The sequence below is a fragment of the Oryx dammah genome, unplaced genomic scaffold (genome assembly GCF_014754425.2).
Source record: "Oryx dammah isolate SB20612 unplaced genomic scaffold, SCBI_Odam_1.1 HiC_scaffold_10, whole genome shotgun sequence".
Classification (NCBI taxonomy): Eukaryota; Metazoa; Chordata; class Mammalia; order Artiodactyla; family Bovidae; genus Oryx; species Oryx dammah.
Genome location: NW_024070194.1, coordinates 10452901 through 10466268, shown reverse-complemented (window position 1 = coordinate 10466268; position 13368 = coordinate 10452901). Strand labels below are relative to the sequence as shown.

At 46.0% G+C, this 13368-nt stretch overlaps 1 protein-coding gene across 2 annotated transcripts in view; it reads left to right on the top strand.

The window, feature by feature from the left end:
- Window positions 1-8325, top strand: part of TTPAL (alpha tocopherol transfer protein like) — a 13346-nt gene extending 5021 nt beyond the window's left edge. For both annotated transcript variants that reach the window (XM_040248628.1, XM_040248629.1), the window contains 3 exons: window positions 3030-3223; window positions 4843-4953; window positions 7455-8325. In XM_040248628.1, the coding sequence (XP_040104562.1) occupies window positions 3030-3223; window positions 4843-4953; window positions 7455-7733 (584 nt within the window). In that variant the 3' untranslated portion in view covers window positions 7734-8325. The remainder of the gene's footprint in view (window positions 1-3029; window positions 3224-4842; window positions 4954-7454) is intronic.
- Window positions 8326-13368: the final 5043 nt, after the last annotated feature.

Genomic DNA, 13368 nt, shown 5'->3' with positions numbered 1-13368 from the left:
TGTCTGTCTGTCTGTCTGCCTTATTTCTTTTTGTCCCCTCCTGGCCCTAGTCAAGGTTCACGTGTGTGTCTGTCTTGTTCCCTTTTGTCCCCTCCTGGCCTTAGTCAAGGCTCTTTTGACCACAGGAGAACAGAACCCTGCTCTAGTGACTTAAGACAAAGGGAGGATGTAGTCTAAGCAGCCAGCACAGCACCAGAGAGCTGAGGGAGCACGGTGCTCGCCCGCAGGGAGCTAGACCCAAATCCTTCCTCAGAGGACAGGAGCCGAGACCACCATCCTGTCTCTGCCTCTGACGGTCTGTCAGTCTGTGTCCCCCGGGCCACGTTTTCTGCTGCCCTTTGCACATCTCCGTCACACTTCCGTCCGAGTACTGGCTTTTGGTCCCTCTGTACCCTCCTCAGCTCCCAGGTTTACCTGGCCACCCAACTAAGTTCCTTCAGTGCAGATTCCAGATTTCTAGGGTTGGGGATCTCGTGAGCTTAGAAAGCAACCCTGGTTATCAGGTCTGAGCAGGGCTGCCAGGACGCCCCCACTCCCACCCTGTCACTCCTTAGAGAGCAGGTGAGGTACAGGTATCAGTGTCTGCCTGCCTCCTCTGACTTCTCCCCCCTCCCCTCTGCTTTGTGAAGTCAGTGAAAAGCTTCACTTCAGATGCACTTTTCCATCTCAGCAGTGCATGATGGTAATTGAAATGCCTGACATTTCCTTGCTGCAGTAGTTTGCAGTGGGGGTAGTTTTCTCCCTGTTCCCTCCCCCACCAAAGTATCAGAAATGCCAGAGAAGACTTTTTGGTTAACAGAGAGACCAAGGGGTCCTGGAACTCAAGCATTCTGATTCTGTCTTCTCCTTCTTCCCTGACCCTAAATACACTCAGGAGAGTTCTCTGCTCTTCCCCTGCCTCAATATTTTCCATCAGAGCCGAGCTGAGAACAAATGTGAAAGTAAGATGGCTGTGTTCTTCCCAAACATGCCAGGAACATGAGAACGTGCTGGCCACCCTTTCTGCTCCTGTGCAAATACTTCTTGAAGGGACAGCTGATGGGGAGTGGAAGCCTCCCTCTACCTTGAGACCCCACGTTACCATTTCCTTTAGTCATTTACCAAAGCTTGTTGGGAGACCAGCGTTTTCTAGGTACCAGGCACGGTATTAACTGCTTTACCTGCTGTTTTAGGTGTTTTCCAAAATTAGGGGGTGTTCATATTAAAACAGGGCTTCCCAGGTGACTCAGCGGTAAAGAGTCTGCCTGCCAATGCAGGAGACACGGGTTCCACCCCTGGGCTGGGAAGATCCCCTGGAGGAGGAAACAGCAATCCAATCCAGTATTCTCTTCTGGAAAATTCCATGAACAGAGAAGCCAGGCAAGCTGCTGTCCATGGGTTGCAAAGAACTGGACACAGCTGAGCAACAGAGCATGCATGCACGCATTTTACAATAAACAAGGTGGTCGAGCAGTCAGGGCACCAGGAAACCTAGAAACCAGTCAATGGGAGTTTCTGCTGCTCCTCTGTACTCAACTCATATGAATATTACAAAACAATCAGATGTTACCACACTGGTTTTGCTTCTTTGCTTGCGTGGTTTCAACTCTTAGCTCCTGAGATGGATTTTCCCCCCCCCCATATGTCTGGAGCAGATTTGAAAACCTCCCCACCAACTCATCATTTTAGCAGGAGGCAGACAGATTTTTGTTCTCAACTAGCTCCCCTGGTGGTTCAGCTGGTAAAGAATCTGCCTGCAATGTGGAAGACCTGTGTTTGATCCCTAGGTTGGGAAGATCCCCTGGAGAAGGGAACCACTATCCACTCTGGTATTCTGGCCTGGAAAATTCCATGGATTGTATAGTTCATGGGGTTGCAAAGAGTCAGACACGACTGAACAACTTTCACTTCACTTCAGTGTGAAATCTGGAAGGTGTTGGGTTTGCCTTTTTGTAAGCTCTTTTGAGACATACGTGATTGAAAAGGATGACAGCCAGTCTGTAGAAGCAGGTTTAATTGGCAGCACTACAAACAGCAAGCTGGCACAATTTTTAGACAAAGGTTTTTTTGTATAGAAATTTTTCACATGTCACAAATCTCACTGGGGACAATCCAGTGGAGTTTTATCTTTCTAAGATAAAAGAGACACACATATCTTGGTGGGATTTTCTTCAGAATAGTAGTTAACACTCAAAAGTTGTCATTCTCATCTTTTACCCAAAGAGAGAAAGACTCCTCAATCATATGGGGAGCATCAAGGGAGCAACCAGCCTGGAAAGGGGACTTTGTTCAAGCTACACCATTGGGAAACCATCTCCATCTCTGCTGTCCTTGGTCTGGGTTTCATCCTCGGACTAGCTTTTGCTTCATGGGTCCCTGGGTCTCAGGCTCCCAGCCTCACCACTACAAGAGAGAAGAGAGAACTTCTCTTGAGAGAAGAGAGATCTTCTCTTTCCGAAGGGCCTGGGTCCTTTGGGGTCAAGAATTGAGTCCCTGTGCTTCTGCTTGACCTCACTTGGATTACTTGCTGTGGCCAGGAGGATGCTGTGCCCACACTGGCCAAGCCCACCTCTGGACCCAGGAGTGAAGTCACTTTACACACTCAATATGGCTAGCATGGGAAGAAGTAGTTCCCCCCAAGGAAGATGAGGGTGGTCTTATGAAGATAAGGGCACTTATGATGGCAGAAGGCACGCATGTCCATTAAGGCAAGCCTTATCATCCCATTCTACTTAGGAGGAGACGTAGGCCCAGAATGAGGAGAAAACTTGCCCAAGGTCACACAGCTAGGAAGATTCAAACCCCCAGGTGCATCTGACTTCAGAGCTCACGATTTCATCTTCAACACTCAATTGCTTTTCCATTTCAGAATGTGCTGCTATGTTTGGAGTCAAGAAGCATCAGCTCCCACTTAAAGATCTAAATAGTCATGCCAGTAGAATTCTTTTCCATTTTAAAGCAACGGTTTAGGAAGGAGATAAATCCTGGCCTATCTGATTATGTGTGTGTATTCATTTCTATAACATACTGTCCATCTTTTACGACCTTAGACAGGTGGATCCCGAGCAACTATCCAATTACGGAAAACATCCGAGCCATATACCTGACATTAGAGAAACTCATTCAGTCTGAAGAAACCCAGGTGAATGGAATTGTAATTCTTGCAGACTACAAAGGAGTGAGCTTATCAAAGGCATCTCATTTTGGCCCTTTTATAGCCAAAAAGGTGATTGGCATCCTTCAGGTATGGCTCCTATCTGTCATGTACCTGTCCTGTGGCTGTTTGTCTTTCCCAGGGCCCTGTCTACCTCCAATTCCACTTAATACACAAACCCCACCTCCCACGCCTCCCCATAGTCAGGACAATACAAAAGCATATGGGAAGAAATGTAAAAGTCCCTTCACCACTCATTCTCATCAAGGTCTCCAGTAGTTAGTGGGCAAAATCAACTTTAGGACAAGAGCCCAAAAACCAGAGAATGCTTTCTGCTTTTTTTGTTTGTTTGTTTGGTGGGGTTTTTTGGCCCAGAAGACAGAGAAATTCTCGACAAATGGAACTGAGACGTTTCTGCTGAGGTGATGGAGTCTCTCCTTTTTTCTGTAGAACCTGGGCACAGGGAACCCTGCTGGGCTGTTTGGGTCAGATGCTTTTCACACCTCATGTTGTGCATTTCAGAACACAAGTCTCTGGGAACCATAAAGTTCCTCATGCGTCTGCAGTGTGTGAGATGGTTTGCACATGCCAAGTGCTTGTTTTTTTAATTGAAGTATATAGTCGATTTACAGTATGGTGTTTAAGGTGTACAGCAGAATGATTCAGTATTTTTCTAGATTATACTCCATTAAAAGTTATTACAAAATAATGGCTATAATTCCCTGTGCTGTCCAAAATATCATTGTTGCTGCAAAGCACACTTACAGTCATGGTAAGCCATTCAGTCCTTCAGGGAATCCTCTGAGACAGACAAGGTAAGAGTTATCCTTCCTTGTTGATAGAAGAGGAGACCTTCAGGAAGTAGTCTGGCAGCCTGGATCCGTGTTCATCAGACCCAGTTGATGGGTGCTGTCTTCTGTGAGCTGCGGGGTACCAGTGATCCCACGATTCTCCCCCATCAAATTCCATGGTGTTTGAGCCTGTCTTGCACACCAGGCTGATTATTTAAACATTTAAATGTCACTTCCAGTCATTATCAGAAATGTGAATTCTGGCGTGGAGGTAATACTCGGGCTTCCCTTAGCTTCCATTCTTTGCTTCTGCCAAATATTGTACAGATTCAAATGTCAAGATAATGCATCAGTCAGTGGTTTTCTAGTCCTGTAAGATGGTCTAAGGGACAAAAAATGTTCCAGGGTTAAGTGTGTTTGGGAAATACAGCATAGCGTGTATTTCTTGTGAATTTCAACATAAACATTTGCATACTGAAAGCCTGGCCGGTCCCGCAGTTAAGGAAACCTGTTTGACTGTATTTAGTCTATGATTTCTCAAACTCAGTTGCTTACCACAGAACCCTTTTTGCATTACAGGCTAGTAACATCCTGAGAAATACACTTTGGGCAACACTGATCTAGGACTGATATTTGTTAGATCTGTCCACACAGGCTCAGACTGCTTTTTTGCCCTGAGAAGGGCAGCTATCCACCTGCTTGCCTAACCCTTTCCTAAGCCAGCTCTGGGTCCTTAGATAGACTCTTTGCCTGAGACCCATCTTCTTGTCTAGCCCTGACTTGGGCTGTCTTTGAAGAGACTGGGAGAATCAGACCAGGCTGACGTTGGGGCTAAAAATGGGGAAGGCAGGCTGTGGTAACTGACAGTTTTCAGATTCTAACATCGGGATTCTAACATTCCCTTCCCTTCCCCGACAGGACGGTTTCCCCATTCGGATCAAAGCAGTCCATGTAGTGAATGAACCTCGAATATTTAAAGGTATTTTTGCCATCATAAAACCATTTCTGAAGGAGAAGATAGCAAACAGAGTAAGTGATGATCCTGTCAATGATACTTTAATTTTTTTATGCTTCCTTTTCTGTGACATCTCTAAATTTATTGCAACAACTATAAACGTAGCTTATTCTTTTTTTTTTTTTTTTAAGATTTACGTATTTATTATTTTTTGTTTCACTGGGTCTTCATTGCTGTGCGTGGTCTTCTCATTGCAGTGGCTTCTCTTGTTGCAGAGCACGAGCTCCACGCACATGGGCTCAGCAGCTGTGGCTTGTGGGCTCTAGAGTGCTGGCTCCGTAGTTGGGCCACACTTAGTTGCTGCACAGCACGTGGGATCTTCCCGGATAAGGGATCAAACCCATGGCCTCTTCATTAGCAGACAGATTCTTAACCACTAGACCACCAGAGAAGCCCAGTTTATTATTCTTGCCTGGGACTACTAAGTTGGAAAGTGTTTCAGATAAAATAAGTGAACAGTCTTTTCTCTGAGGGGAAGATGAAATTAATGGAAAAATAATATTTGACTGTAGAGAGAGCAGACCCAGGGTTGTTTTTGTAGGAGCATCTCTGCTCCGTGATCAGTTAGGCTTTTTAATATCCTGGCCTGGGCATTGTGAACCAACATCATATTTTATGTATAAGGACGTGGCAAAGGGTGGGCATTGGGCGGGCTGTTAAAAAGAGTCCTGGAAAGTTCTGACTGTAGCTCCTTGTTTAAAATTGTTGTTTGTTTGTCGCTCAGTCGTATCCAACTTTTTGAGATCCCATGGACTGTAGGGCTCCTACAGTGGGAGCTGCCAGGCTCCTCTGTCCATGGGATTCTCCAGGCAAGAATACTGGAGTGGGTAGCCATTACCTTCTCCAGGGGATCTTCCTCACCCAGGGATCGAACCCAGGTCTCCTGCATTGCAGGCAGATTCTTTACCATCTATAGCTAAAGTCCCTATAGCTTAAATTGTTGTTTAAGCCTTTCGATTTACTTAAATTTGTTGTCTTACTGCGTGAAGTTTGTAGAGTAATTCAACGTTTATGAGATCTGTGAGTTTATAGTTTAATTTTTATGTTAGAGAGGATAAGTGACACTTTAAAAAGACAGTCTGGGGACTTCTCTGGTGGTCCAGAAATTAGGACTCTGAACTTTCACTCCAGGGGACCTGGGTTCGATCCCTGGTTGGGGAGCTAAGATTCTGCAAACCTCAAGGTGCAGCCAGAAAAAAAAAAAAGATAGTCCTCCTCTGACCCTGAAGAGCCAGTGATCTTTTAAACTTTCCGAGGACCATGACTGAAATGTGATGGGTGGTATTTTTCTCCTTCTTTCTTAGGCCTAGGAAAATGGTTATGGTCACTCACATACTCTTCAATTTTGTTCTCGCTTTCAAAGAGGAAGTGTACAATGTCATTTGTGAGGGAGGGAACTTGAAATCCAGATTCCCAGGCCTGTTCCCCAAAGATTTCAACTCATCGGTTCAGGGGTAGAGCCCAGGAACCTGTGCTTTTAAGACTTCCTTAGGTGATTCTGATGCACAGTTAGGATTGAAGACCTCTCGGTGTGGCCTCCCACCCTGGGTTTGAACCCATGTTGCTTCCTGGAGCTTCTGTTTGGAACCTGCTTTTATCAAAGCAGTCTTTGGATGAAGTCTTTTACATCTATGAAATGACCTTGCTGGTGTCCAATAATCTGTTCAATTGGTCCACTGTATGTTAATCCATCCACTCAAAAATATTTTTTGATCAGCTTTGTGCAGGTATGGTCTCAATGAACAAAACAGACCAAAATCTCCACCCCCAAGAAGCTTACCTTCTAGAGAGACAGACAGTGAATTATGTCTGTTATCTAGGATGAGAATGTGCTAATGCTATGGAGAAAAATAAAGCAGAGAAAGGAGACAGCAGGTTCTGGAAGGAAAGGAGTGGTAGTATTCCATGAGATAGTCAGAGGTGGTGTCATTGAGAAGTTGGTGTTTGAGCAAAGACGTGAATGCGAGGAGGGAGTGAGCCTTACAGGGATGTGGGGGACTCTGAGCGGGGCAGGGGGCGGGGGAAGCAGGCCTAGAGGAGCAGCAGTGGGGCGTGGGAGGAATGGGAGGCAGAGGTGTAACGGGCCAGACTGTGTGGGCCATATGGGCTCTGGCGTTTAGTCGGCGTGAGATGGGTGCACTGAAGTCTGCATGGTTTAGAGGAGTGACTTGATCTGACTTACGTTGAAAAGCGCTTAGGTTGTGGTGGGACAAGGGTGTAAGCACAGAACGGAGGAAGATGTTCTGAGAATCCAGGTAAGAAGAGATGGTGAGCTGGTCCCACTAGGGTAGCAGGGAAGTGCCAGAATGCTGGAGGTATTTTGAAGGACCAGCTAACAGGATACAGGGTGTGAGGGAAAGAGGATGAAGGATCCTCAAGCTTTTCACAGCACTGGAAGAGTGGAGTTGCCATCAACTGTTCCTTTATTCATTCAACAGATGCGTGTTTGAGCACCTTCCAGCAAAGGTTACTGAGTAACCCAAGGACTTGTGTGCTTTCCTTTCATTCTCTGTAGTTTTTCCTTCACGGGTCTGACCTGAACTCTCTCCATACAAACCTTCCAAGAAACATCCTCCCCAGGGAATACGGGGGCACGGCTGGAGAGCTGGACATCACCGCCTGGAACGCGGTGCTGCTGGCCTCGGAGGAGGACTTCGTGAGGGAGTTCTGCCAGCCAGGCCCTCCCTGTGACAGCATCCTGGGCCAGGCCCTGCCACCCGAGGGGCTGAGCTCAGAGGCGCCCTGTGATGATTCCATGCGGGCCGTGAAATCGCAGCTGTACTCCTGCTACTAGCCAGTCTCCCGCGAATGTCACATCTTTACAACCTTTCCTTCTTTCTTCCGAGAGGCCCAAGGAGGATTCGAGGTGCCAGGGATTGTCTTGCTCCTTGGAACCGAACTGCAGCATGGGGGAAAAGCCTGTAGAGCTCTGAGCCATAGGGTGAGGTTTGGGTGGCTTGAATGACTCTGGAAGACATGGAGAAAGTCCCCAAGCAATTCCAAAATATTTGGAATCCCAGTGTGCAGCCATGAACATGGAAGCCATGTCTGGTAATTACAGAGCCCAAAGCAAGAAAAATCAGGACCAACGTCACTTTGATCCCACATTCCAGGAGAAAACCCCGATTGGCCAGGCAGTGCATTCCTGTGAGACGATTTGACCACGCCTGCCAGGGGGCCACATGTAAGATGATGAGATTGTCTTGAAAGAGACTACAGACCTCTCTCATCTTGAAAGTCTGAGGGTCTGGAAAGCACCTTCACTGAATCATGCAAGAGGACAGAAGCAGCACCTCCTGATCAAACTCGAGAACCAGGGACCTTATGTACCCCTGGGATTCATGGGTTGAATCTTGCAATAGAACTTTAAAGTTTTCCCGAACCCATTAAGCCTTAGTCCTGGTTCTCAAAAGAATCATACGTGATCCTAGACGCACATGATTTTACTCAGCCAAGAAGCCTGGATGTCAGTCCTGTGTAGCTAAAAGAATTCTGGCCTAAGAATTATGAGACCTGGGCCCCAGCCTTAGATGTGTTTCTGTGGACAGGACACACGAGCCTCTGTGGGCCTCCAGCCTTCTCCATCTGTAAAATGAGGCTGAATGAAGTGATGATGAGGGCCCTTTTGTCTACTAACGGGGCTCTGCGATTTGGTTATTTATTGAATGTTAGACATTGGTTTTCTGCCTTGAAAGAGCACTCTCTAGAAACCAGTGGTTGGATTCTGTATTTTTGTGGTTTGCATGGGCCTTCCCAAGAGGGATGCGTCATTGTTTTGGCCCTGTCTTTAAAGAAATGAGTGGACTCGGCAATACCCATTTTCCTTTCACAGGGAGGGTTAAACTTGAAAATGATGGCCTTTGTGAAGGCAGATGCGATGCCCATGATCTTGGATGAATTCCTTCCAACTCTGAGACTCTGGCTTATATTTTAAACTTGGCAATGGTAAAGGGTTAAATTAATTGGCATTCTTAAAATTTGGCCTCTGGAAATAAGGGCAAGTTATTCTGGGACACCTGCACCCCAACCCACTTGAGTTTCTATCTCTCATGTCCTGCATTTTAGCACTTTAGACCCTTCCTGTCAAGAACTTAGCCTTAGCCCAAGCATCAAGTTGGGTGGTTCATCTGATGGCTTTTGACCTATTTCCTTTCATTCATTCCATGCAAACTGTGGTGTTGAAAAGTGACAAGTACCACGCATTGTGTGTGTTACCCTTTCTGTGCACTTGTTAGAGCAGCAGCAGGCAAACTGAATGACTCAGTTAGGACTAGAACAGTCCTCCGACATGTAAAGGCCAATCAGTTGTTCATAAGCTATTTCTCTCTCTCTAGCACTTTTTAAAATGTCTGGAGAAGTTGTTGGTGGAAATGACTTACCTCATTTGTGCCAATTCTAGGAAGAACTGTTTTCACCATAGAAACTAACCTTGGATGCTCTAAGGACCTGGCTGGGTGGGAGGTGTCAAAATACACACCCTGGCTGCCTCTAGTCCCATCTAGACAGTGCCATGACAATGATGGTGTGACCACCATTGCTGGAAAGGTCTAAATGGGACAAGTGGGATGGCTGTAGTAATGAGTTCAGAACCCAACTGCCTGGGAGAACTGGTCACAGGTTTTCTTAGGTCCCAAAGATTAAAAAACAAACAACAAACAAAAAAACAATTAAACAAACTCAGCCCCACCAAATTTCCAAGGCTTAAACTGTGCATTGCATTCCTGGCCAGTTGCCTTTGTCCATGTGTCTTAACGTGGGGACAGCCAAGCTCATCTCCAGAAATTTCTCAAAGACCAGGAAGGGTGTTACCCATTTCCCAGACCTTCCCAGTTAGATCAAGGAGCTGTTTCGTTCAGCTTCCAAAATGAGTCAAAGTCAAGGGTTATCTACCTTCTGGAGCTGCTGGAGCTGCTGTGTTTTATGTTGGCTCCAGGGAAAGCAAGTGGTTTTGGCACCTCAGGAGGTTTAGTCCAAGCTGCGAAAACAGGACCTCCCAGGGTGAAAAACGTGGGGGTCTCTGCCTGGCTTCTCTTTACGGCTGCCTCGGCAGGGCAGGGGAATGACCACAGGGGCACCCCGGGAGTTTCACTCAGCACTGGGGGGACAGTGATGGAGCAAGTAACTAAACACCAGGAGAACTGGGTGTTTTACTTAAGGGAAAAGTTCTGACTCATTTCAGACACCTGAAAAGGAACGTTTCCTGCAATTCAGGGCTGTGTGCTGTAGGCAAGGGAAAGAAATAATAAACCAGGAGACCCAAGTTCCAGCTTTACTTTGCCACGTGGCCTTGGTCAGCTGCTGAACATCCCTGAATCATCCTATGATGAAGGGGGTCTACACTTGAGAGCCCTGAACCCTCTGTTCCTGGCATCGGAGGATTTGTTCTTCCCCCGCCCACCCCACCCCCGCCATCTGAATGACTCTTTAGGCAGTTTAGGTCTGAATGAACTGACACCTAATGCTTCCAAATGAGTCTGTAAGCTTGGGTAATGGGGTGGGGGAGTTCTTCCTTCTCTTTTATACAGAATTCTGGAAAGTTGTGCTTCTTCCTGGAATTCTGTTCTTTCATGGCCAGAGGCTGGGAGTAATCTACAGAAATAGCCAAAAGTGCAACAACCCTGGCTTCCCCTCTTGCGTTTCCGATTTTCTGTCGGCAGAAGTGGCCTCAGCTCCCTAGTACTTCATCCTGCTTTCACAAGGAGCAGCCTGTCCTTCAGTCAGTTGTCACGTCCAACTCTTTGTTACTCCATGAACCACAGCACGCCAGGCTCCCCTGTCCTTCACCAACTCCCAGAGCTTGCTCAAACTCAGGTCCATTGCATCGGTGATGCCATCCAACCATCTCATCCTCTGTCGTCCCCTTCTCCTCCCGCCTTCAATCTTTCCCAGCATCGGGGTCTTTTCCAAGGAGTCAGTTCTTCACATCAGGTGGCCAAAGTATTGGAGTTTCAACTTCAGCATCAGTCCTTCCAATGAATATTCAGGACTGATCTCCTTTATGATTGGCTGGTTTGATCTCCTTGCAGTCCAAGGGACTCTCAAGAATCTTCTCCACCGTCACCAAAACAAAAGCATCAATTCTTCGGCGTGCAGCTTTCTTTATAGTCCAACTGTCACATCCATACATATGGAAGACTATAGCTTTGACTAGACGGACCTTTGTTGGCAGAGTAATGTCTCTACTTTTTAATATGCTGTCTAGGTTGGTCATAGCTTTTCTTCCAAGGAGCAAGCATCTTTTAATTTCATGGCTGCAGTCACCATCTGCAGTGATTTTGGAGCCAAAAAGAAAATAAGTCTGACAAGAGTTTCCACTGTTTCCCCATCTATTTCCCATGAAGTGATGGGACCGGATGCCATGATCTTAATTTTTTGAATGCTGAGTTTTAAGCCAACTTTTTCACTTTCTTCTTTCACTTTCATCAAGAGGCTCTTTAGTTCTTTTTCGCTTTCTGCCATAAGGGTGGTGTCATCTGCATATCTGAGGCTATTGCTGTTTCTCCCGGCAGTCTTGATTCCAGCTTCTTTTTCCTCCAGCCCAGCGTTTCTCATGATGTACTCTGCATATAAGTTAAATAAGCAGGGTGACAATATACTGCCTTGATGTACTTCTTCCCCGATTTGGAACCAGTCTGTTGTTCCACGTCCAGTTCTAACTGTTGTTTCTTGACCTACATACAGATTTTTCAGGAGGCAGGTAAGGTGGTCTGGTATTCCCATCTCTTTAAGAATTTTCCACAGTTTCTTGTGGGTCACACAGTCAAAGGCTTTGGCGTAGTTCTCTTGCTTTTTCGATGATCCAGCGGATGTTGGCAATTTGATCTCGGGTTCCTCCGCCTTTTCTAAATCCAGCTTGAACATCTGGAAGTTCATGGTTCACATACTTTGAAGCCTGGCTTGGAGAATTTTGAGCATTACTTTGCTAACGTGTGAGATGAGTTCAGTTGTGTGGTAGTTTAAACCTTCTTTGGCATTGCCTTTCTTTGGGATTGGAATGAAAACTGACCTTTTCCAGTCTTGTGGCCACTGCTGAGTTTTCCAAATTTGCTGGCATATTGAGTGCAGACCTTTCACAGCATCACCTTTGAGGATTTGAAATAGCTCAACTGGAATTCCATCACCTCTACTAGCTTTGTTTGTAGTGATGCTTCCTAAGGCCCACTTGACTTCACATTCCAGGATGTCTGGCTCTAGGTGAGTGATCACACCATCGTGGTTATCTGGCTCATGAAGATCTTTTTTTGTACAGTTCTGTGTATTCTTGCCACCTCTTAATATCTTCTGCTTCTGTTAGGTCCATACCAATTCTGTCCTTTATTGTGCCTATCTTTGCATGAAGTGTTCCCTGGGTATCTCTAATTTTCTTGAAGAGATCTCTAGTCTTTCCCATTCTGTTGTTTTCCCCTATTTCTTTGCCTTGATCACTGAAGAAGGCTTTCTTAGCCCTCCTTGCTGTTGTTTGGAACTCTGCATTCAAATGGGTGTATCTTTCCTTTTCTCCTTTGCCTTTAGCGTCTCTTCTTTTCTCAGCTATTTGTAAGGCCTCCTCAGACAGCCGTTTTGCCTTTTTGCATTTCTTTTTCTTGGGGATGGTCTCAATCACTGCCTCCTGTACAATGTCATGAACTGGAATTGCTCAATGTCATGAGCCTGTCCTTAAGAGCTTTACAAACCCTTCAGTTCACAAGATACTACATTTTTGCCAGAAAGAGAGTCAGGGTAATAAGAGGTATTTTCCCTGAATTCCTGTGAGATGTTGAGCCTTTCAGAAATCTCCGTGGGTAGGCAATTACTTTAAATGCCATCTGATTCTCAGATCAGTTATGGGGTCGCTTTTTCATTTGGGTAGCCAGAAGCTATGGTACTGTTGTGGCATTATCATAATACCTCATTTTAAGGTTTTCCTTTGAAACCACTTCCTTCATTTAGGAAGTAAAATGTCCGCTAAGCTAATGATATGTGGCTGTCCTGTGGCATGAGAGGTGTGGAGATGGCAAACAGAAAACATGGCAACTGTTCAGGAAAGATGTCTAGTCCCACTGCACATCTGAAAAGCCACACTTTTCGTTGAGGTCTGTGAGTTTTGTAAATCTCGAATAAATTCCCTTCTGCTCTCCTGACGCAGAAATGGCTTGAAATACAAGTAATATATAATGTCACAGGTCAGGTATTCTTCCTTCACAGCGCTTGCTCCATGCGAAGGCCTAGGGTGATTTGTGAATAGCCTTGCTAGTGACTGTTCTGCTCTTTGCCGATTAGCCACTTGTCCTTTCATCTCACTGGGCACCATGTTTAGTTGGGCAGTTAAGTAGCTGCCATCCACTGGGATTCCTATGGATATGCCTTGACCTCTTGGCATATCAGGTGGAAACCTGTTACAAGTAAAATACTTGAAAGTTCTCTGGGGCCAAGAGCCTCTGACAGTGACT